General features: G+C 46.1%; 2 protein-coding genes across 3 annotated transcripts; one reads left to right on the plus strand and one right to left on the minus strand.

Annotated features, from left to right (window-relative positions):
* Positions 1–1711: 1711 nt before the first annotated feature.
* Positions 1712–18296, minus strand: setd1ba (SET domain containing 1B, histone lysine methyltransferase a). 2 transcript variants are annotated; one of them, XM_079289601.1, is made up of 18 exons: positions 15899–18296; positions 13336–13487; positions 12947–13045; positions 12391–12661; positions 11418–11539; positions 9737–10996; positions 7514–8263; positions 6939–7112; positions 6759–6852; positions 6452–6663; positions 6285–6357; positions 5810–6202; positions 4432–5700; positions 3959–4125; positions 3737–3859; positions 3481–3600; positions 2910–3047; positions 1712–2780 (listed from the first exon to the last, which is right to left on the minus strand). In XM_079289601.1, exons 2-18 carry the CDS (start codon positions 13471–13473, stop codon positions 2607–2609), a joined length of 5577 nt encoding a protein of 1858 aa, XP_079145727.1. In that variant the 5' UTR covers positions 13474–13487; positions 15899–18296; the 3' UTR covers positions 1712–2606. The 2 variants fall into 2 exon arrangements, with proteins under 2 accessions (XP_079145727.1, XP_079145726.1); XM_079289600.1 differs by lacking the exon at positions 15899–18296 and adding an exon at positions 13747–13922.
* A 1695-nt stretch (positions 18297–19991) lies between these two features.
* rhof (ras homolog family member F) lies at positions 19992–23055 on the plus strand. The gene is made up of 5 exons (XM_079289602.1): positions 19992–20577; positions 20775–20862; positions 21810–21919; positions 22217–22351; positions 22546–23055. Exons 1-5 carry the CDS (start codon positions 20461–20463, stop codon positions 22708–22710), a joined length of 615 nt encoding a protein of 204 aa, XP_079145728.1. The 5' UTR covers positions 19992–20460; the 3' UTR covers positions 22711–23055.
* Positions 23056–23311: the final 256 nt, after the last annotated feature.

The raw sequence follows: 23311 nt of genomic DNA on the forward strand, positions 1-23311 counted from the left end.
CACTTAGCCACGGTCGCCCAGGCTCCATTAGCCTTCACATGAAATCTATTTTTAAATCATCTATGTACTGCATCCACCACTGTACTGGTGAACGCTATTATTTGTTCCTGCCGGTGTGAAACATACTGCCGGGGTGTGTATGTCGGAGAGCAGGGACTCACATGACGAGGTCCTCCATGGAGCCCGCCTGACACAGACTCATTGTTTGGTCAGCTGCTGCTGCCTCCCGTTTCCATTCATGAAAAGTCAGCACCAGTAGGACTCTGAGGGGTTATTTCAGGCGACCGTCCTCCAATGAATAACAACCGCCGTTTATGGATGTATGCAAAATTGCTTTATTTCCAATTTTTCCTTTTTCATACATTTGTTGTGTAATAAATAGACATGAGAAACAGGCTGACGCTTCAGTCCTCTTCCCATGCCGATTCTGCACCTCTTTGTTTTTTTCCTCCACACCGCAAACAACTGTTCATAGAATTTACAACAGAAAATAAAAAACAAAAACAAAGCTTGACACAAGCTGAATATCCTGCTACCGGCTCACCGCTCGCCTCATATGTTACATAGATCTCTGAGCGGCGTTCACGTAGCAAATCCCAGGGGAACAAAAATATATATATATATATATATATTTTTATAGTATTCACAGTAACTGTATGTACACATTTTTAGGATTACAAAGCAAATGGGCAGAAAAAGAAGACGTTTCCACAAGAAACAATCTTTCACAAAGGGGAGACTCTTCCTGTACACCGTGGGCCTTTTGCTTGAAATAAACAACCCTTTTAAACCTTCAGATTCCTTTTACAGATCCCTGAAAATACTTTTAAATACTCAGTCTTTTGTTAAAAAAGAAAAAGAGAGAACAATGCATCTTAAAAGTGTTACCCTTATGAAGATAAAAAAAGAAGCTTCTGTACAAGTTATCATGTACAATATAAACATCACTGGTGAAAAAAAAGAAAGAAAATCTCCTTAATTCGATCCAACTGACTGAAAAGCAGTGACTGACTTGGTCTTGAAGGGGGGGGGGGCTCTGATTGGCTGAGAGGGGGGGGGCGTAAAGCAGAAGTGCACGCCTCAAGTGCATTTACAATTTATTATTCTTTTCTTAATTAGATTATAAAGAAAGCGCAACCCTTGCAGGAGGGCTGCTGGGTTGTAATAACACTTCTGTTTCGCAGGAAACATTGAACACTGGTACAGTAATAAGTGTTATGGTTGAAGAGGACACACACATCATCCCGGCTACACCCGCGGCCGAGACAAAACGAGGCAGCAACTCTTTGCACATGCATGTTAACGCGGCACGAGGCGACTTCTGTGTCCGTCACCAAGTTACACAAAGACAGTTACACATTCATATGGCACTTAAAATAAGGAAATGGTATTTCTTCATATGCTGAAAACTGCTGCCCAGTGGATGTAGAGAGGAATTGATTCAATTTTTCATTTTCTTGCCGTGCATGGCGGCATACTACGCTGTGGCCTACAGGGGGGCAGTGCACTCAAATTCTCTCACTCACACACACACACACACACACACACACACACACACACACACACACACACACACACACACACACACACACACACACACACACACACACACACACACACACACACACACACACACACACACACACACACACACACACACACACACACACACACACACACACACACACACACACACACACACACACACACACACACACACACACAGAGTAGATAGTGTCTTTGAAGAAACAGGAAAGAGAACTTCCTCAACAAACCTGGAAAACACTGGACTGTCAGCAATACGAAGTTTGCACGTCACCTTTAACTTTTTTTTTTTTGTTGCAGAAACTAATAGGAAGCAGCGTGATCCGTTATTGGCTGGTGAAAGCAGGCGTGATTTCCAAAATATTCCAGACTTTGTGGCAGGATTTAAACATTCGTGTTGCTTGAATTTCTCCAATCAGTTTGATTCACGTCCAAGGAAACTGGTGCAGAGGAGGTAGGAGCGAGAAAGCGGGATCGTCGGGGCGCGACACTCCGCCGTCGTCCCATCTGCTCGGATGCCCGACCGCGTCTTCTCCCAAAGAGAGAGGCCTTTTCCTGGCGGGCTTGTGCGTGTCTCAGCAGTGTTAGTAAAGCAGCTGAACATGTGTTGTTGTTGTGTACACGTGTGGTGTACGTAAAGCTTATGAGACAAAAACGAGATTACAAAAAAAAGAAGAAGAAGTGTAAAACTGTACAAACCAGGAGAGGACGTGGAAGGAGCTGTGCTGAAATACTGTCCGAGTTGAGAGGATGACATGCTGCACCAGCAAGTCAAGTGTTTGAGTAAGTTCCGGGTCATTTTTTTTTAAACGCCGCGTTTTCTATTTTCAAGAGCACCATAAATCGTAAACAATCTAGAGTTGAATGTGTGAAGAGAGCCGTACAGACGACTTGCAGCTTTATTCTCCTCCATCAAAAAAAAAACAAAACAGAAAACCAGACCTTCCCACTTCAGTTGCTCCTCGTCCAGAGTCTCGGCGTATGCTGGTCGAGAAAACTTGACTGAAATTGAAAGGAAAGCACTCTTAACAGCCTGGAGAAGATTGAGCTGACGTGGACCGCTAGTTCAGCGTTCCCCTACAGTTCTCCGCGCCACACAAACAGGGGATCTTCTCGTCCTCGATGGGGAACTTGTAGTCGTACGTGATCTCCTCGTTGACAGTAATGGGCTGTCTGGAGTAGATCACGATCTTCTTTTGAGACTCCACTGTGATGACCTTCGCATAGCAGTTGGGCTGAAAGAAAACACAAGAGATTTATTGTTAGTATTATTATTATATTAAAGATCCTTTTATGCTCGTTTGTGTTTCATGTCGGTGGTGCGGAAGCTTTTAAAGAGGAGCATCGTGCTGATGGTGCCTTACATTGCAGCTGTGGTTGATGAAACGGGCGAAGTTGCCGCACTTGGTGGCATCTATGATCGTGTCGTGGTCGACGCGGAACATGTAGCTGCTACCGATGCCCTCGTCCTCGTAGCGCTTCTCCCGCATGTCCGCAATCACCTGCCAACGGAGGATGGCCACTTATTAGAGTTCTGACTGCTTTGAGATTAAACTAATGGCTTCATCTGACCCCATCAGTTGATCATTGCTTGGTTGTAACCATGTCGTTGATGCTGGGATGGCACTCAAAGCATCAACGTTTGGTTATGACCCTGAATATGTGACAGAATTCTAATAAACTGCATTGTGCAACAGACACTTTCTATGCAAACTCACAAGGTGACAATTATATATATATATATATACATATATACATACACACACACTGTATAATCCATCATACATCTATCAATACATTCAGATCAAATCATTCTTCATGACAGATAGCCGTCATTATCCTGGAAGAGAAATTCTGAGTAGATGAAAGCAAGTGAATGAGTCAAAATGTAATCATCGTTTGGACGCCCACAGAGAAGAATGGACTCCCTCTCACCTGTCTGATGTTTTGTCCCACGTACTCTATCACCATCTCATCTGCGGCGATGGGCTCCATAGCAAACAGACCCCAGTCGTGGATGTGTGACTTGCAGAATCTGATCCTTTTCTTACGGAACTGAAAGAGAATAAAAAAAAACTTTTAATGATGACATAAATTGCAATGCCGCCCCGTCTTGTTGCCACGCTGCCGTTTTTCATAACATTCAGGGGGAATCAAACACGGAGCAAAAGTTCAGTTTGTCTGCGTTTACCTTCAGCTGGTTGAACTTCAGCAGGTCGCTGTCACACGCGAACGAGGACAACAAACGCCGCTGCTCCGACCGCCGCTCCGAGCCAGCTCGGGAGCTCTGGACCTGTGCAGGAATGCTCATGCCCTGCAGAGAGAAGACGGCGTTACATGTGTTCACCCACACCGTGCACCGTGCCGCTGAGGTTTTTACGACTTTGAGTCGCACGTCACAATCCGGTCTCACCTGCATGTCGACCAGCTGCTCCTCCAACTGCAGGTCTGTGCTCTGAAGGTACTTGATCTTGTCCTTCTTGTCGATCTTGTAGTATCCCTCGCTTCGCGCGCAGCCCGTCATGTGATCTCTCATGCCGTCGTCTCGTCTCTTTTTCTTCACTCTTGGGATGTTGGTAGGTGCAGGGAAGTCAAGGGAGAAACGGAAAAAGAAGGCCTTGGGCCACAGCTGAGATGCCAAAACAGGATCTGCGATTCAACAGCAGCCAAAACGTTCCTAGTTTTCACCACCAGAGGGCGCTGCTGTGTGATGTAAACACTACAAAACAGCTACAAAATAAGGCTCTTATTATCTCTTTTTAAGTGTCTTTTGACTAGTCTTATCCCTTAAAATGATTTGTGGAGCACTTTGAACTTTGACATACAACAGAGAATAATATTAATGATGACATTTGGTGTAAATCAATGTTTAGCAGTAAAGGATATGAGGATGGTTGACCCAGAGCGTGTCGTTGAGCCAGTCGTTGCCGTTATCCTGCTGGAGCATCTTCTCATACGTGATCTGCAGAAGCCGCATGTCTTCGTCATCTATGCCCTCGTTCCAGATGTCGTACAGGATGGTCATCTCCTCAAACTCGAAGCGTGGATTGAAGTACGGCCGGGGAGGCGAGGTGACGGGGGACAGGGTGTCCAGCAGCAGCTCCTCCCAGCCTCGCCGTGCCCTCCGCGCCGGCTTCACGGCCACAGGTGCCTCTTTTTCGTAGGACGGGAAGCCGTCCTCAACGGGTAGGACCGTCTGGGGCTTCACGTCTCCTTCCCTGAAGTCCAGGTTCGGGTGGTGCGGGGACTTGGCGGATATCGTCTGCGTGGACAGGTCGCCGAGGCGTGCGTCGGGAGGCAGGAGGGTGGACTCAGACGAGAGCTCCAGAGACTCATCAGCTGCAGAGACAGCTGGAGTCTTTTTGCCTTTGGGTCGTCCAGGTTTCCTCTTTGATGGGGCAGTATCTGACGGCACAGGGACGTCTACAGGGAGACCGGCGGGCAGATCTTCAGGGACACTGGCGGAATGCTCCGCTCCAGCTGACGGGGCCTGGCTGGGCAGAGTGCTGACGGGCGGCTCTTTAAAAACGGGTCTCTCGTCCAGGCTCTCGGTGGATATTTTCCTATTAAGAGCCAGCGCTGTGGGGTCAGGGAAGACAGGGGTGAAGGTTAAGTCTCTTCCCGGAGTGCGGGGGACTCCAGCGCTAAGGACAGGGGATTGTGCAGGGTAGGTAAAGGGGCTACCGGGGATGTGAGGGGAGCTGAGCAACAGGCCTGTCAGCGGGGCATCGCCGCCGGGTGTGCTGGGCACAGTGTCCGTGCTCTGGGACTTGCCCAGACTTCGGGCGCGCTCCATCAGGTCCCTGCCCGGCGTGCGGGGGATGTCCTCGTCTGTGGGGAGCCGGGGCCGCATAGGGAGGTCGGGCAGGGGGGCGGATGAAGGATGGAGGAGGGATCGACCTTCTACAGCCGGGTGAGGAGGGAGAGGGAGGTGCAGTAAAGATGCGGAGACAGCTTTGGGGACAGGTGTGTTAGCATGAACGGGGGACGGGGCTAATCGACCGGGGGTGCAGGGTACTTCCTCAGGCTCGGCTTTACCTTTCGTCTCCTGGTCGCTGTCGGGCAGAGCGCCGGTGGGAGTGGGCGGCCGAAGGTTTTCTACATGCTCCTTCACTGCAGGGATGTCACCGTCCACGCTGACGTCTCGCTCTTTGACTACAAGACAAAAACACATATATTGATTTAACGTAACATCCGACATCAATTTTTGCCTTATGACGAGTACAAATACATGTTTACGCTGAATAACGCAGCAGACACTCACCTGGGATGCTTTTGGGTGACGGAGGCTTCAGGTCCTCCGTCACCTCCGCCTCAGGACTAGGAGGTCTGCATTTGGGTTTGCCGCTTAGCGCCTCCCTGCTCCTCTGGTCCTCCGTACCCTCTGGGACCGTCCCCGAAGGAGAGCACGGTTGCTTGGTCTCAGCCTTCCCTTCGTCTTCATCAGAAGAGGAAATTGATGAAGATGAAGAGGACGAGGAGGTCTCCACCACTTTGCCTTCAAGCTCCACATCTTGCACTGCCGCATCATCCTCCTCCTCCTCTTCTTCTTCCTCCTCCTCCTCCTCCTCTTCCGAGCTTAACTCGTACTCAGAGGAGTCTGCGCTTTCTGCCGAGGCGTCCGAGCTGGCTTTGGAGGAAGCTGAGCTCCGCCCTTCTGAAAGATATGTGGAGGAGAAATGATTAATGACAGGAAACAGCAGAATTAAATTACAACAACGGTTTTATATTCAAAGTACCTTCATCAGACGAATCTGAGGAGGCGCTCTCGCTGGAGGAGTCTTCATCATCACCCTCCTCATCGCCACTCTCCTAAGAGATGACAACACATCATGAAAATGTTTACAAAATGCACAAATAGTCAACGTCACACTATGGGAACAATCTAAAGTTTGAGACATCTTACTTTTCCTGATGACAGCCTGTCTGCAGCCTGTGCTTTACTAGGCTCCTCCTCCCTGTCGGACAACGACTCCTCTTCCTTGCCTGAGGTGTCCACCTCCTCCTCTCCCTCGCTGTCAAGTTCAAGTGGCCGCGAGTGCCGTCGCTTCGCTGACCCGCCGTCGGCGTCCATTTTGGAATCGTCCAACGGGAGCTCCGCTGGGTCTCGATCCCGGTCTGACAAAAATAAGCCACGGGACAAAATTAGCGGCTGAAAATTTGACAACGCCAGAAAGAAGAGAAACGATCGCAAAGACCAAAGAGAGCATCACCTTCGTCCTCCAGCTCGTCGTCCACTGGAGTGGAGGGTCGCGCTCGTTTGTTGTCCCCCGATGTTGCAGCCTCAGGCGGGTCCTTCCGTTTCACCTGAACACAACATGCGACCGTTAAACACCCGACAGGCGGAGCAACTGGCGCCGGTGTCCGTGTTCGCTTAAAGACAAAGAGCTGACCTTGAAGGAGGGCAGGCGGATGGCCCCTCGTAAACTGATCCCCATGCCGATGCCCTCGTAGCCCAGCCCCTCGCCCTTGTTCCAGTTCTCCAGCAGACTTGAACCCATCGTCTCTTTGGGTTTGGGTCTTTCTTCTTCCTTCCCCTCGGCACCCTTCACCGGAGTCAAAGACACCTGTGGAAACCAACGGGATGTTTTTCATGCTGCGTGGTTACGGAATGAAACCTCGTTATCGTACTGAACATGTGTTCCTTCAGTCTACGGATCAGTTATTTAAATTACGTTTAAAATGAGATTTATTAGGAAGGTAAGATTCTTGTGGATGTAGATTGGGAAGCGAGATACACGAGTTAAAACTACAGAGAGAAATTTGAATGATTCCTCTTTAACAATCCTCTAAAAGCATCATGTTTCATCAAGTTGTATTGTACATAAATAATTCATATAATATGGACATTATTAGTGTTGACTTCACAGAAAGTTAAGACATTCTGTTGGTATGTGTGGTCATGTCTCTCTTTGCGTCTGTCTCTGACCCTGTGTTTGTATCTTGGAAGGTGAAATGAGTGACTTACCTTTGCTGAGTGCTCCTTCTTTTCCCACCAGTCATCAAAGGCTCTAAACGCCACCACCTCCACCATTTTGCGGTTGAGGTCCCTCTTCATGATGGCCTTCAGCTCCTTGACGATGACCAGCAGTACACCGTCAACAGTGGCCTTGTGGGGATCCTCCTTTTTCGTCTCATATCCAGGAGGAGGAACAGTAGGGTTGAACTTTGGTACACTGGGATGCTGCCATTGTTGTCCGGGCGCTGCCGCGCCGGTATCAGGCGTAGCGCCCATAGTCAGAGGCGCGTAGGGTCCCCCGTACGGCGCGGACGCCGCGGCGCTGTCCATGAAATGCGGATACGGATACGGGCCTCTGGTCTGAGCCATGCGACTCAGCATCTGCTGCTGCATCTGGAAGGACATGGGAACGGTGCTCCACTGCTCCCACCGCAAGCAGTTCATCAGCTCCATTTGCACCAGCGGCATCATGCTGTGAGCGTAGCCCATGTGCGGCAGCATATGGTGAGGCACTCCGGGATGACCGGCCAGGTGCGGATGTCCCGGGACGGCGGCGTGAGCGGCCAGGTGGTGGTGGGAGATCTGGAAGCCGACCTGGTGCGGGAGAGGAGGGAAGCCGGGAGGCGGGATGGAGATGCTCTGCATCGGGGACACTGCAGAGTTCATCACGATGCCTTTGCCACATTCTCCACCGCTGGTTGGAGTCCCGGGCATCTCGTCGTCGGAGATCTCCATGTCTTCGCCCGACGACTGATGGCCCTGAGTGAAAAAGAAAACAACCCGTCAGGACAATGCGAGGTCAACGTCACAGGTTACACAAGCACAATCATCTCCTGCCCTTCTCATCTCCACGAGAAACTGAGCAAACGCCATTAACTCATGAAGACCTTGAGATAAGGCTGAAAAGCTCAGGAGAAAGCGAGTAAGTGGACTTTGAGTCAAGATTGTTGTAGTAAACCAGGCCCTTTAGCTTTAACATTAATTGTGGGTATAGTTTTTGGATGCCTTACATTAAACATATGTTTATATTTCTCAAACACAAGTAGCCGTTCAAGAACTTTGGCTGGGAAACGATACCTGCCCTCAATGCCATCCTACTGTACTCTAATTTGGTCCGTGCCGAAAAAGCACTGAGGTTTAAATACCCTGTGAATCATTCAAAATAAGGGCAAGAACAAACGATCCAAGTTCTGATCAGAGTTCAAAGTTTAGTCTGCAGCACAGAACACAGTGAAACACAACTGATCCAGGTCATTGGTCAGCATGTTTCCACACCGAGCGGTTTGCTCACTAGCACGACTGATACTTCCTAAAACCATACTGGATCACGACAGTGCACCACTTGTAAACGCATCGGCATTTTGAGTCTTCTTCCGTTTATTATCGTGAAAGGATTTATGAAACTAAAAGGAGAGTAAACTCGGCATGGGAGTGGCGTCGTTATCCAAATGACCTGTTTGCACGGCTCGCTTTGTGATAACTTGAAATGTGAGACATGAGACGCTGCTGCGGCCAATCCTGACTGTCAGGCTCAGCAAAAAAACAAAACAAAAAAACCAGGAAGTGTGCTGTTGAATGGGGCTAACTGACAAACTGTGTTTTCCTCCGTGCGAGCGTGTGGAGTGTTAGAAAGCGGAAATAAGATTTGTCGATTCCCCCCCCCCCCCACACACATAGCAGCTCTTATTCCTCCGAGCACAACACCAAGTGTAGAAATACAACATCACAGGCCAGATGGCGTTACTATGACTTCAAACAAGGAGATCAGCCTCATATGAATGTGAAGGTATTTGTACGCTATGAGCTGAAACTTTTCATTCCTAACTCAACTGTTTTGCCGGCGCTAACAAGGAGTTTTACATCTTTCACTTGTATATTCATAGACGATTGTGCAAACATAAACTGCTTGTTAGTCGTTTTAAAATCATATTTTTTACTCTGCATAAACACCTTGTTTTGCGCTGCCTTCACACATGGATTTCTGTGCGAACGGAACTTCCTTCATGAGGCATAATGAAGGAAACAAAAAAGGGAAAGTTGACTACGATCACCTGGCACTGAAAGTAGACCTCACTTCCGCTGACCTCGGTGAAACTGTCACAGCTGTGAGTAAACATCAGCGCTGTGGTGCGATCAACTAACATTCGTGTCAAATGCAACTTCACACATGGAAATATGAAAAGTGTTATTTTACATGTAAACGTACAAATACAAGGAAAATATGCGTCTTACCGTTTCAACTTCATCAGTGGGAGTGTGGCCTCGGAAATGTCCATCTTTGAGGTCACTGTTGCTCATCTTCTCCTGGACAGGAGACGTGATTCTCCTGATCAGGGAGGCGGTCCCGGGAATTGGCTCTTCATCTTCCGAGTCTGGCAGCGGGGTCGGGCTGATGTCCTCCAAGCCTGTGCTAGTGGGACGGCAGTTTTGATGGCCACCGTGGGAGCCGCCCGTGTAAGGGGGGATCGGGGACAGCTGAGAGGACGAGGAGGAGATCGGACTCCCCTCCATACGCACCTCGGTGTCAGAGTCTCGCTCCTCCAGGAACGGCAGCAGCTTTGTCCTCTTCTCCTTGAGGAGCATCTCAATGCGGGAGTCCAGGCTATTGCGCTCTAGGTCGAGTGTGGGGGAGCCGGGCGAGGGGCAGCGCTCCGGTGTTTGAGGAGGAGGGGTGGTCGGGTGGGGCATGGGCTCCGGCGGGGGCTCGGGGATCGGAGGAGTTTCCGGCCTCTCCTTGACGGGCAGAAAGTCAGTGGCGGCAGCCAGAGGCGGCTGCGGCGGTCGGAGGTACTCGCCCTCCCTTTGGACCGGGTGATGGAAAGCAGGCTCCGACGGGGGGAACGCGGGGGGCAGAGGAGCCTGGTAGGGCGAGAAGGCCGACTTGAAGTTGGGCGTAGCAGGGGGAGGCGCTGTGTAGGCGAAGGAGGGGGTGGAGGGCGGAGGTTCCGGCGGGGTGAGCTGGTGCTGCTTGAAGGGCGCCTGCTCGGACGACGTCGGCGTACCTCTGTACATGTTGCTGCGGTACTGAGGCTTCTCCGGTCTGCGGTTGTACGCATCCTGGAACTTACTCTCGTGCCGGCGAGATTTGTAACTTCCAGAGCTCTCGGCCCGGCTGGACTGGTACGACGGCGTGGACTGCCGACTGGAGAAATTGGAGTCCTGGGAGAAGGGCGTACCCGTCTGCCGTGGGGTATGAGGGGTTCCCTGGGACTGGGGTGTGTCCTGCCTTAGGCTGGAGTAGCCCGTCTCCTGGGACAACGGCGTGGTGGAGCTGCTGCTAGGTGGCAACGTCCCTCCGGCCGCAGAGCTGCCCTCCGACAACCTGCCCTCCGACAACCTGCCCTCCGACAACCTGCCCTCCGACAACCTGCTCTCCGACAACCTGCTCTCCGACAACCTGCCCTCCGACAACCTGCCCTCCGACAACCTGCCCTCCGACAACCTGCTCTCCGACAACCTGCCCTCCGACAACCTGCGGATGGGCTCGCAGGCCTGAGAGGAGAGAAACCGGATCGAGATTAATCAAGGTGTCACAGGCAATAATTACATTTCCCAATATGCACCGTCATAGATCCTTTCTTTTGTTTTTTATTAAAGCAACTAGTGGATAAGTATCTTGTGCTACGAGGCCAAAGTTCACATTTCAGTGGCTTTGTCATTTCAGTCCACAGGCTCGGGTCTGGATAACATTTCCTCTGCTCCACTCTACCACCTGCTGCGCTGATAAAGTGGATTACAGATAAGGATGTCAGCTTAGACTGGTCAGTTATTTCTACAGAGCAACACTACAACTCACCAGGCTGACATTGTAAAAAAAACCTGTACCAAACTATAGTATTGTTCAACTCTAATGGACTTCTAATAAACACATGGAACAAAAAGATATTTTGCATATTGTTAGAGGCATTTTTACCAGCAGGGCTTCCGCCAGGCTCCGAGGGGAAAGTTCCCTGGCCTCCTCTCCACCAACGGGCAGCGTCTGCGGAGTGTAGCTGCCGTTCATCAGGAGCTGGAAGTACCTGAGGCGATTCTCACCTACAGAACGGTAAACATGCGTTGGTCTGATGCCAAGTCTATAAAGAAGGCTTGAAGCCAGCAGGCTGTATTAAAACTAACTGAACTCAAATCTAAACATTTGTAGATACACCAAAGCAGTTTCCTTTCACAGTACACACATTCCAAATATTTACAAATCGGAGCATCACAAACTAAATTTCATGTAATTTGTGCCGGCCTATATATGAGCTGTACACTGTAAAAATCAGGTCAATAAATATTGTTAATGTACATTAGGTAATCTGGGAGGTTACATGTAATGATACAGTAGATGTTGCACTATAACGACCCAAACATGCCTTAATAATGCAGAATGCAACACTTTTTAATTACAATTATTATTAATAATTACATTATTAAGACTATTCATACAAAGAAAATGAAATACATGTGTGGGAATAATTCAAGAGAACAACACTTCAAATAATAAATACTTTACATGTTAAAGAGGAATTAAAGTTGTTGTCCTGCATTAGTCAGAAGCAACAGCAGTCTTTGACTCTTAAGTTAGATTTCAGTCATTTGAATGTGACTCAACAGAGACGATGTGAATCTGACGGGTGGGTTTGTGTTTGTTTACAGGTCTGATATGAAGCCCAGTGGGAGTACACAGCACCCTGAGCACCGGGCCTGTGGGAGCAGCCTTACATTCAATGAAATTCAATTACCCCACATTACCAGGCAACACACGTGTACATGTACACACGTGACTGCCGTCCTCCTGATAGTTCAAAACAAGGCAACACTGTCCACTTTGAGTGAGACAGCTTGATCCTGCATGACTGCAGGTTACACATCTTCTCCCTCTGAATGACTGAATCACTGTTTACCTTTCGGGTCCAGCTCCACGTGGATGAAGTTTCCCATAACAGACGTCTTGTGAAGCGACTGCACGGCCACTTTTGCGGCTTTCACGTTCTCAAAAACAACTTTGGCGATTCCCAGGTGCTTTTTGTTCTTCGGATTGTACAAGATCTCGACCTGCTCGATTTCCCCAAATTTTTTGCACATGTCAGAAAGAAATCCTTCCCGAACGTTGTCGTTAAGCCGGGCGAACGTCACCTCCTTCGGGGGCACGGGGCCGACGTAGCACTCGTCGATCTGGAAGAAGAATCAGAGGGGTTAACGTCAGAGGTGCTTGCGGGTAAACGATGCACCACGTGCGGCCGTTTCTGACAGCTGACACGAGAGCAGCACCAGAGTGCTTACGATGAACATGCAAATCCAGTCAAACCCCAAGAGCAGTGCGTGTTATTTTGGTTCTAACAGCCCCCTCCGACATCATCATTGCACCCGACATCCCGAAGATGAGTGAGGGGGGTGTGTCTGGAACTTTGACAGCCGAGGAAAAAGCTGGACTCAGAGCTTCTGTCAGAGTGCAGATACCTTAAATGTCGGCACCGGTAGGTCCGTCTCTTTGTACTTAGTCCAGAGACGACCGATCCTCGGGTCTCGAACGATGTCCACCGGTGGTATCCCGGGGTTCTGTAGGAGGGAGGGGACACATATTGTTATCAATACTTTCACAACTCCACACGGTGAGAACTTGTTGCAGAGAAGTTTTGCCACAAACCAAACGCTGGTCGGTGCATTCAAAATGACCCCCCCCCCCCCCCCTTGTTCAGAGACACCGGAACGTGCCCGCGGCCACCGCACCGACAACACAGCCACACTTGCAACCCCATCATGGAGGTCGGCTACTCGGTTACTATTGTAACCAGTTTCACCCGCGGGTAAAAACCAAAAAAACAAAAAAAAAAAGGCGGTCCACTTACGGGCATGCTGAAAGTCTGCCCATCGTAGCGGTAGAGTTTGTGCGAGCCCTTCTTCAGCGCCGGGTCGATGATCAACTTGTAACTTCTCCAGTGGTGACTCCGCTTCTCCGCCGAGCCGCAGACGGGATGACTGTCCATGCCGTTCGCCAAACCTGAAACGACAGGCAGCGACAAGGAGAGAAGAGATATCGTTAGGCACACACACACACACACACACACACACAAAAAGAAGCTAAACCCGGTCCCGGTCCCCCCCCCGACACTTTAAACGTTACAGATGCATGGCTTCGGTGGTACAGCGCGGGGGGTAACCCGAGAAAGAGAGAGTGAAAACGGGACCTAGCGTATATCCCAGTGACGGAAAACAGGCATTAGGAGGGCTGGAGAAAGAGGGAAAAAGAACAAGCTTACTTGAACTCTGCTTTCTGCCATGGTCTTCGTTCAATCTGTTTTTCTCCCCTGGCTTGGACATGGTTCGTCCGATCGAGGGGTTATTCTTTAATTGACGAAAAGGCGAAGTCGCTTTCCTCTCGCCGCTTACATTTACATGATTTAGCTTGAAGAATACTGCCTCCTTTTCGGCGAGAGCCAACACATATTGTGTGCCTCTGGTCTGTAGCTTCTGTCTCTTCCACAATACACCGCTAGGCTTGCCCACCACCGACGCTAGCCGCACTTTCGCTATAAACTCGTGTCTGTTTCCGCTGGTAATTTAATTATAACACAACCTTGAATGCAATTGTAATGTTTTAAACGACTCGGATGATCATGTTCGTGTGTCTAAATAGTATTATTACAGATGTTGTAACGGCTCGGTGTCGCTAAATCTCTAAATCATGTTGTGTGGAATCTGTCGATTGCATTTACCCAAATCGCAAACACAAGATAGACACAGGGGCAATATCTTCTTAACTGCCCCTAACGGCTGATAGAAAATGCTTTGGTCGCTGCTTTTTGTTTTTTTCTACAGACCTGTGGTCGGTCACTAATTCATACGTGTCGGGCTGTTTAAAAAAAAAAAAAAAGGGAAAACAGTCAAATGGAGACACCGCTGCTTAGGAGCGAGTTGACTGCTAGTGTGAATTTACGCACAGATTAATATGCGATTATAATACGAAACTCTGTCGGTAACGAGTTGTATTTAACAGGCAAACTAATGCTTGTAACCGTTGGAATGCGGCGGTTGGTTGTCTGTCAATTAGTTTAATCCAGACCAACAAACTAGAGCCAAACCGTTGTGTTTGGCCCTCGCTTTCAAAACAGCTGTGGAGTTTTTAATTACACAACCTTAACCCCGTATGGATTTCTCTTTTTTAAATTATATTTCTAAACTGCATATTGTCGACACAAAAATAAACGTTTTGTTTTTTTGTTTGTTTGACATTGCCTGGTGTTTTGCAGTGCTCGGGCAATTGGCTGGTTAACAGCGGCAGCTCAGCGGACCAATCAGAGCGCAGCAGCAGAGGAGCTGTCTGCTATTAGAGGCACGGCTCAGGAGTCCTTCAACACAGAGCAGAGAGAGGGGGCCGAGCGCTCTCGGCAGCCATTTTCCTGAAACAGGACTCAATGGCCTATATGGGTTTCCTTTGTTCCAAAAGGGATCTTACACTTGATTTCCTCATCTCTCACGGACTATGATAGAAACTATGATTCCTCCTGTTAAAGGATTGAGAAGAAGGAAGAGAATGTACTGGATGTAATAGACCTGTGACATCTTGAGCCTTTTTTCCTCTGCCTGGAATCCATCTTTGTCTTAACTAGGTCATGGCACACTCATATAATAGTATTTATATTTCTTAAGTGATAAGAAACCAATGTTGTGAATAAACAGTTGTGTAATCTTGCAGATGTTAAATTAGGGGTGGGAAAACAGTTAAAGTGATGTCTGATTGTTTGGCATTGCACATATGGCCTTGTAGGATATGAGTAAGTTCAACTCTTTTATAATCATTTTCAATTTGTTTGCTTATTTATTCATGTAAAATGTGAGGCATGCAGTTACTGTTATTCAAATGTTTTAATGTCACTTTATCTACTAAGCTATCTATTTGATCAGACATTTTGGCATCTGTAAAAGACTTTATTCAAAATGTTCACTGGCATGCAGACATGTAGATATACAGCCTACAGTCCAGGTTATATGCCACTGCTCCTCAAAGGACAGAAAGCAGGCCATAATGGCCTTTTGCTAAATAGTTTATTGTGCTGCCTGGACATTTGTCTGTTGATTGATAACCCATTTGCTTTCATGAATGGCTTAAAATACTTTCCTCTCACAACAGCAATGCTTAACACCCGTGGTGGCTTGTGTGCTGTAGACTACCCCTCCTACAACCGTGGAGACATCTTAAAGAACGATTGCGTTTGTGCTGTCCATTTGCCATATTAGAACCAAATGCGTCCAAAGTGTAATCGTCGGCTTGACCTTGTTTCAAAGGCATTTAAATGTAATTAGACGCCCAGTGAGAGAGCCTTTTACGGTTTCTACAACGGTTAAAAAAAAAAGAGACTGTCAAACTTAAAGAGGAAACAGAGGGAAAACTCTTATGGTGAAAATATTTACCTCAGCACTTTGGTGAAATGCAGTTAACAGGCCTAAACGCAGGGGCAGAAGGAATGTTTTCAGCTCCATCTTCGGATCCTCTAATAATGGCATTAATAAGGGGTGGGATAGCATCTCCTGAAAGGGAAGGAATCCATTAGCACGAAAGACAGAAAGCTCTTTTGAAAACTTTTTTTTTTTTGATCAGTAGGCATTGCCTCTCAGCCAGCGAATATGCATCTTCAAGCATATCTGTGTGGGCAAGAGATGCAAACCATCTCCTCTCTCTCCTTGAAGACAGGATTGCAGTCAAGTAGGCAAACACCTCTTCAATTTCGACATTTCTAACTGAGCTACATCATATAAAACCAAGGAAATGTTGTTTTGAAAGGTAATGGATTTTGAGCTATTTCACTTTATTTGCCAATTGATGTCGAAATGTAGGTTTAATGTTTTACAAGACAGACATGAACAATAAATAATTGTGGTTAAAACGCTATAATCACAACTGTATTGGCTTTTGTAATGTGTATATATATATAATTCGTATTTTTGTTTGATATCGTAAACTTAGTTTGCATTCAAAACATGTAATCCAAGTCTTAAACGAGGAAAGGAATCTTATGGGGAGAAATCTTGTAAATTGCACTGCTTCCCTTTATCCAGAGACCCTTTGGTGATAAGTAGGCTACACTTGCTTTGCTTTCTCTGCTGTTCTCTTGTCTCAAAATGGCTTCTTTGCAGACAAAGGAGAGCACTGTGCTGTAAAATGTTGCTGCGCCATAACTGGGAGAGGCTCGTTCACTCGGTGAGAGAGCCTCGCTCCGGGGACGTTTCTCGGTGATACAACAGGAAGTCTTAACACCGACTGACGCATGGGGCGATTTCACTCGAATAGGTGTGTGTTTAACAAGAAGTTTTAAAAAAGAAGAAAAACTGTCCACCGTGCGTAAAGGGAAGGAAACGTTGGGAACGTGGCGCGTTCAGGCTGTCGGTTACTGGGCTGACTCGCCCTGCAACGGCAGTAATCCGAGAGCTCTGGACTGTTGCCATGAGAGCGCGAGCTTGTTGTTGCAACCCCCACACTGCTATATAAGGTCATCAGGAATTCTCTGCAGCAGCCCTGTTGTTCTGTCGCTGGGTGAAAATAACACTGGGGGTGCTTTCGGGCTTCAGCGCGTGCTCTGTAGCTCGAGAAAAAAAGTCCGGCGGATCTCTTGGACAAATTATTTTCAAGTGCAACAGATCAGAAAATACTCACTCAAAAGATGCGTAAAGGAGTTGAAAAGAACGGGCCTTAATTCGGTTTTAAGGTGGGCCACTATACGTTGCCTTTTACGCACTCCATTTTTAGTGTGTGTGTGTGTGTGTGTAGTCTGGTGCTTGTGAGAACACACATAATTGTAGTTGGTGTGTCAGAGGCCTGTTTTTCTTGTTATCCACTCCTAGCTCCGGCTGCCAAGTGCGCGCATTCTTCCATTTGCAGGTCACGAGGCTGCAGCCAGCACTCTCCTCTGTCCTAACCCTGCTTTCTAGATCCCCACCCCCCCCCCACACCCAGTGCAACGGGGACACAATGTGAGGAAGGTTTTTATGTATGTGACAAAGAGGAACATTTTGCGTTAAAATCCGCCAGAGGTTATTTATAGGCCTTTGTTTAAAAAAAAAAAAAGAGAGAAAAAAACACATCCTCGGTGGGTTCGCCATTCAGCTTTGCGCGCCGCTGACAGACTGGAATATTCCACACAGAGGATTGGCCTCTCTTCTGCGGGACAGCTGTCTCTCTGCACGACGAAAAACGTTTTTTGACAAATGTTCTTTGTTTATTAATTGATGAAAGGGGGCTCTATACGTATGGATATTTTGTAGACTACATCTTCAGGACAATTTATATGCAACGTTATTCATTTGTTAGGCTACCAGTTTCACCTTGTAAGTCAAACAAGCACTTTTTGTACAATTATGCTGGTATTTTTCACAGCTTGTACTACACCGTACCGTTTTGTAGAACCTATTGGGGCACATGAGTACGGTTTTATGGCTTGTTCTATGGAGTCAGAATAGCAGGCAGTCAGGCAAACTGCTCTGCCCTTTGTTTCTCTTCCCATGTTTTCTCAGCCTTTTATTTTTGACGGATTGTTCGCTGAATCAAATCAGGTATCCTACATACTTTGTGTTTTTTTTCATGTTTTTATTTTTTTTATCTATAGGTACACTCGCTTATTCAATGTTTTTTCATTGGTGGTAGGCTCCTGTATTTATTCTATTCAAAATATTGTCTTTTCTTCTTTCTAGGTCTTAAATATTTGCATATCTAGTGTATCATTAGTGTACTATTCCACAGTAAGGCTTGTGATGTAGTCTCTTACGTGGCAATATTTTCACATGTCTGTGTTCCTGAAATGTTCAAATAAATAGATTTACACCCTCATTCTTATGTTTTATTGTTTTGGGAATTGAAGCAGGTTTCTTTTCTTTTTTTGATTGACATTAATTGTAATATCTACCTTTTTTTTAATGATTTTAGGGCCATCTTTAAAACACTATTTTAGCCTATCATGATACGACACTAAATTACACAGTGAACTCAATTCATGCATGCATGGTGACATAGCTGAAGCAATTTGAAAGGTGAAACTCCCTTTTAGTTATTGCAGTAAATGTGTGTGTATTCTGGCAAAATACTTGAAAGATTACATGTTTTCTTAAAATATAGGCAAAGGAAAGAGCAGTGTCACTTCATCCTCTTAAAGGGACAGCTTGCTCAAATGTTCCCCCTCCAACCCACTAACTGCATGTTTTCCCACCCGAGACCACTGAAATCTAACCTTTAAATGTTCCTTTGTAGCTTACCTCAATGAGAGTTTCACTGCCTTTATGGGAGAGAAAATGTTCCAGACCAGATACTGAACCAAGTGTAATCTCAAATACAAAATGTTTCTCTTGGCTCATTCTCTGTGAACTAATCTTTCCTGGCACCCACTGTTACTGATTGATGTAATTATATTCGTCATCGACTTGGCTGAGACATGTTCCTAATGTAAAAAATATCATACTGTAATGTACAAGAGCATTCTCAAATCATCCACTTTATTTGATATCCGGTAGGAACTGAACATGTCCAGTTGCTTTTGATCATAACTCACTAATGAGTTATTCTTCATGCCTTCAAGCAGCGCGTCTGCCTCGCACAGCCTCCCGGTCAATAGCAGCACATGCATGTTTTCACCTTATACTAAGGTAACCTACTCAACCTCAGAATGTCGTCTCCAAATCACTTTTTTTGCTCATTTATTTGGTTTAATGCCGGATAAAGATGTCCGTACATTGCACCCTGGGATGAGAGAGAGAATAGTTTATCCTGACGCCCCAATCTGTGATGTCACTGCTGTGTTCAGCCATACAGACTGAACAGATAAGTATGACTGACACATTGCTGGTAAAATACCTCTGGGGATTCAAAATAATGACATTTAAAGGAAAACACAGGAATAAACATATCTACCAATTGCATGATTAGATTCTGCATATAGACTGGAGGTTTATTTTTTAGGCTAAGAAATGTATATAATTAGATCCAAATTGATTTACGTGTCTGTATATATATATATTCCTCATTTTGGTTTCCCATGAATACAAGTGAGTGTTTCAGGTCAGTCCTCATGAACATGGAATCCCATGTATATTAGACTGATATTTAGTGGATTACCATTGAAGCATTATTCCATATTGATTCAAACAACCACGCATGGGAATAAAAAGGCTGGGCAACCCCAAATAAAATGCATACATTTGAAGAATTAGAGAGAAGTGAGGCAGCTGGTTTATTACTTTATATTTTGTGCTTCATTGAAAAAGAAGAAGAGGGGTTTGGCCATTTAGCGGTGTATGTTTCTGAGAAAGCAAGTTCCCGGGAGTAAAGAGCTCTGATGTCGGTACAAGCGACACACCCAGCGCATTCACTGTCATCAGAGCATGACCTCGCCGATACAAATCTAGAAATCTGTCAGCGTTTACAAAAACCTGCTGACTTAACTTCAGCATTAGAGGTGAATATTTCCAGTGTTATCTCTCTCACACACACACACACACACACACACACACACACACACACACACACACACACACACACACACACACACACACACACACACACACACACACACACACTCCTCTGTTGATGGAGGCAGTGCTTCAGCTTGAGTGTCCACCCAGAAAATGAAATAGGCATGCACATTCGATAGAGGAAGTGGACCAGCCAGCCTCAACTGCTGCACATGTGCAACTCACTTATTCTAACCCAGCGATGCTTTCAGTGAGCAGACTGATAATAGGACAGCAAAAGAGTGTAGGAGGTCAATTGGAAACAGCTTCAATGTGACAGGAACAGGAAGTGGTGAACAGAGCGAGCTACCTGGTAAAACATGAGGCTTTTCTGTTCCTCTCTCTTGACACTGCCTGTACATCATCTCAGCCTTTCCAAAAATAGAGTCATTAAGCTTTGCTATGTATTTAAGTTAAACCTGGTGGGAGTATCTTCAGCCCTGACCTGTCTGGCACCTGTTTGATTGTTTGGAAGCGAAATGACTGCTAATGGTACCACCAAAAGGGGAGACGAACTTAAAATTGTGATAGTGGGAGATGGAGGCTGTGGGAAGACATCTCTTCTGTTGGTTTATGCCAAAGGTGATTTTCCTGAGGTAAGCAAGTTATATAATGTACTTCACGTCTTGATATTAAATATGAATTTAACATATGTTTGTCTTATTATTTATCGAAAGTCTAATAATGTTGAAATTTGAACTTGAGAATTTATAAATGGGCAGAAATATGGAAGAATATAAAATATACAGTATGGTTGGATCATGAACATCTTTCTCTTGTGTATCAAAAACAGAAATATGCACCTTCAGTGTTCGAAAAATACGTCACCACTATCTCTCTCGGAAGAAAAGAGATAAAGCTCAACCTGTATGACACAGCTGGTAAGACCATCAAGAACCACCTCAATGTTGATTATTATTCCTTTGACTGTTTTTACATTTCACATGATAAGGAGAGTACAGTATAGAAACATAGTCCAGATGAACAAAACATACCTGTATGTTCACTCAGATTGCCGTCAGTTTTATATGTTTAAACAAACATAAGTTCAGACATCCTCCCACCGTGTGTCTTTATCTTGATTTGCTTAAACTGACAGACACCCAGTGGTAACGGTCCATGTTCACGTCAGAGCACCGTCTTCCAAGGAACTGACCAGCCGTTTGCATTCAATAGTAACTATTAATATTCTGGAATCAGCTTCAGAGGCAAATTCAGTGAGAGAGTGTTGTTTTTTTTACCCCCCAAACAAGACAGAAACCCACATCAAGTGAAAACCTCTTATTCCTCCTGATTTAATGTTGCATTTAACAGGTTTTTAAATTGTATTTGTATTTAGCGACACCCAATAATAGAGTCAGACTAATATTTATTGTAGGCTACTATATATTATGGCAAATAGTTTACTATAAAGAAACAAAAAACAACACTCAGGGTGTTTGAATAAAATCGAGTTCATATTTGGTGTTTATGGATTGAAAACTGTACCAGTCGTAACTTCAAGTATTGATTTTAAGTACAGCCAGCTTTACTCCAAACTGCTGCATTTCTGAACAGAGCAGTTTTTAAAGATTTAATTTCCAGGACAACCCATGACAGACTTATCTTTGACACAGTTGCAGCAGGGTGCCTTACATCAGCGTCAAAGGAAGCTGAATCCAGGATGTGGTTTTATGCATGTGCCCTAACGTCACAACATACTTCATATCTTGGTGTTCAGGCTGCAGACCACTTCTTGTTTAGTGTACATGAATTGTTACTTACAATTGTGTGCGCGCTGTTACACGTATCAGCTGACAGTGGTGTTGTTTGACCTTCTTTCTTTCAGGTCAGGAAGACTATGACAGATTACGGCCGCTTTCATACCAAGAAGCCGATCTGGTTTTAGTTTGCTTTGATGTGACCAACCCCACCAGCCATGAGAATGTCCTGATAAAGGTGATCATTTCTTATCGTGCATTGTCAACGGGCCAAGACACAGTTTCAACCTGTGTGTGTGTGTGTTAATGATTGTTAGTCTGTTGGCTGCATTCTTGTCGTTATGATTAACTCATGCGACTGAGCCTGCATGTGGACATTGACCCCCTGTGCATGCAGGTAGGACTCAATGCTGTGCTGGGGCGTTGTCTTCTCTGAATGCTGTTAAAGAGTGTCACCCTGAAGCACAAAGTGTGGTGTTAAAAAGAGCAGACGTACAACGCCTCAGATCCTTAAAGTCTTATTTTATACACCCAGTGGCACCCAGAGGTGAAGCACTTCTGTCGGGACACTCCGGTCATCCTGATTGGCTGCAAGACAGACCTCAGGAAGGATAAAGAGTGTGCCAGGAAGCTCAAGGCCATGAACCAGGCTCCCATCACTTACACACAGGTACGGTAAGGAGGAGTGTTCAGACATTTTGTGATCTATATAAACAGGCCTTATGCTTGAGGCTACAGGATGTGCAAGAGGAAGCGCGCATAACCAGAACCTATACCACACCTAAATACCACAGCGTCAGTGCAACAGTATCAGGTTACAAAGACTAATCCTTGGTGTTGATGTTGGCTGGCTTTGGGTTGTAGGGCGAGGAGACCCGGCAGCAGATGAACGCAGAGCTCTACCTTGAGTGTTCGGCGAAGTATCAGGAGAACGTGGAAGACGTTTTCAGAGAGGCAACCAAAAGGACTTTGGCCTTTAATCGAAAACGAAAGAACTGCAAGAGGAAGAAGCAATGTGTAGTTTTGTGAAGTCAGAAGAACTGAGGACTCTACTGGCTTTTTCTGTTGTTGTGGAAAACCATTCATTCACATTGCGAGTGGTTAGACATTCAGAGACCAAAGATGCTCTGCGTCTGTGTGGAAACAGCTGCATGAGCACCGCTTCACAAAGCTCTGACTAGTCCCTGTACGTTTGGGCCTCACTGCGTCATCAGTCCTTACCGTAACAAGAAAATAACATGACTTAACAGGAAAGACAATTTTGCAAGAAGCAGCAGGTTTGTATGTGCAACTTGAAAAGCATTCCAATGTATTTTTGAATGAGAGATTTTTTGTACTTCTGTATATACTCTTGATAAAAAGCTGTGTACGGTTTCCAAACCTGTGTTTTATTGAAATGCACATCTATTCGAGGAAGTTAGTTACTGTATTGTCAACTCAGATTTATATTAATGCAATTGTCATATCAATTTAAAATGTCTGGATCTGGTTTAAAAGCTGCAAGTAGAGAACAGATTCCCAGACAGAATAGTTCAAATATATCATGGTACTGTAGCTTTAACAGTCTTGAGAACGAAAACCTTGATCAACACCCAACAGGGTGAGTTCATTTCCAGTGAAACTGAACACC

This window comes from Melanostigma gelatinosum, assembly GCF_949748355.1.
Source record: "Melanostigma gelatinosum genome assembly, chromosome: 18".
In the NCBI taxonomy this organism is placed as follows: domain Eukaryota; kingdom Metazoa; phylum Chordata; class Actinopteri; order Perciformes; family Zoarcidae; genus Melanostigma; species Melanostigma gelatinosum.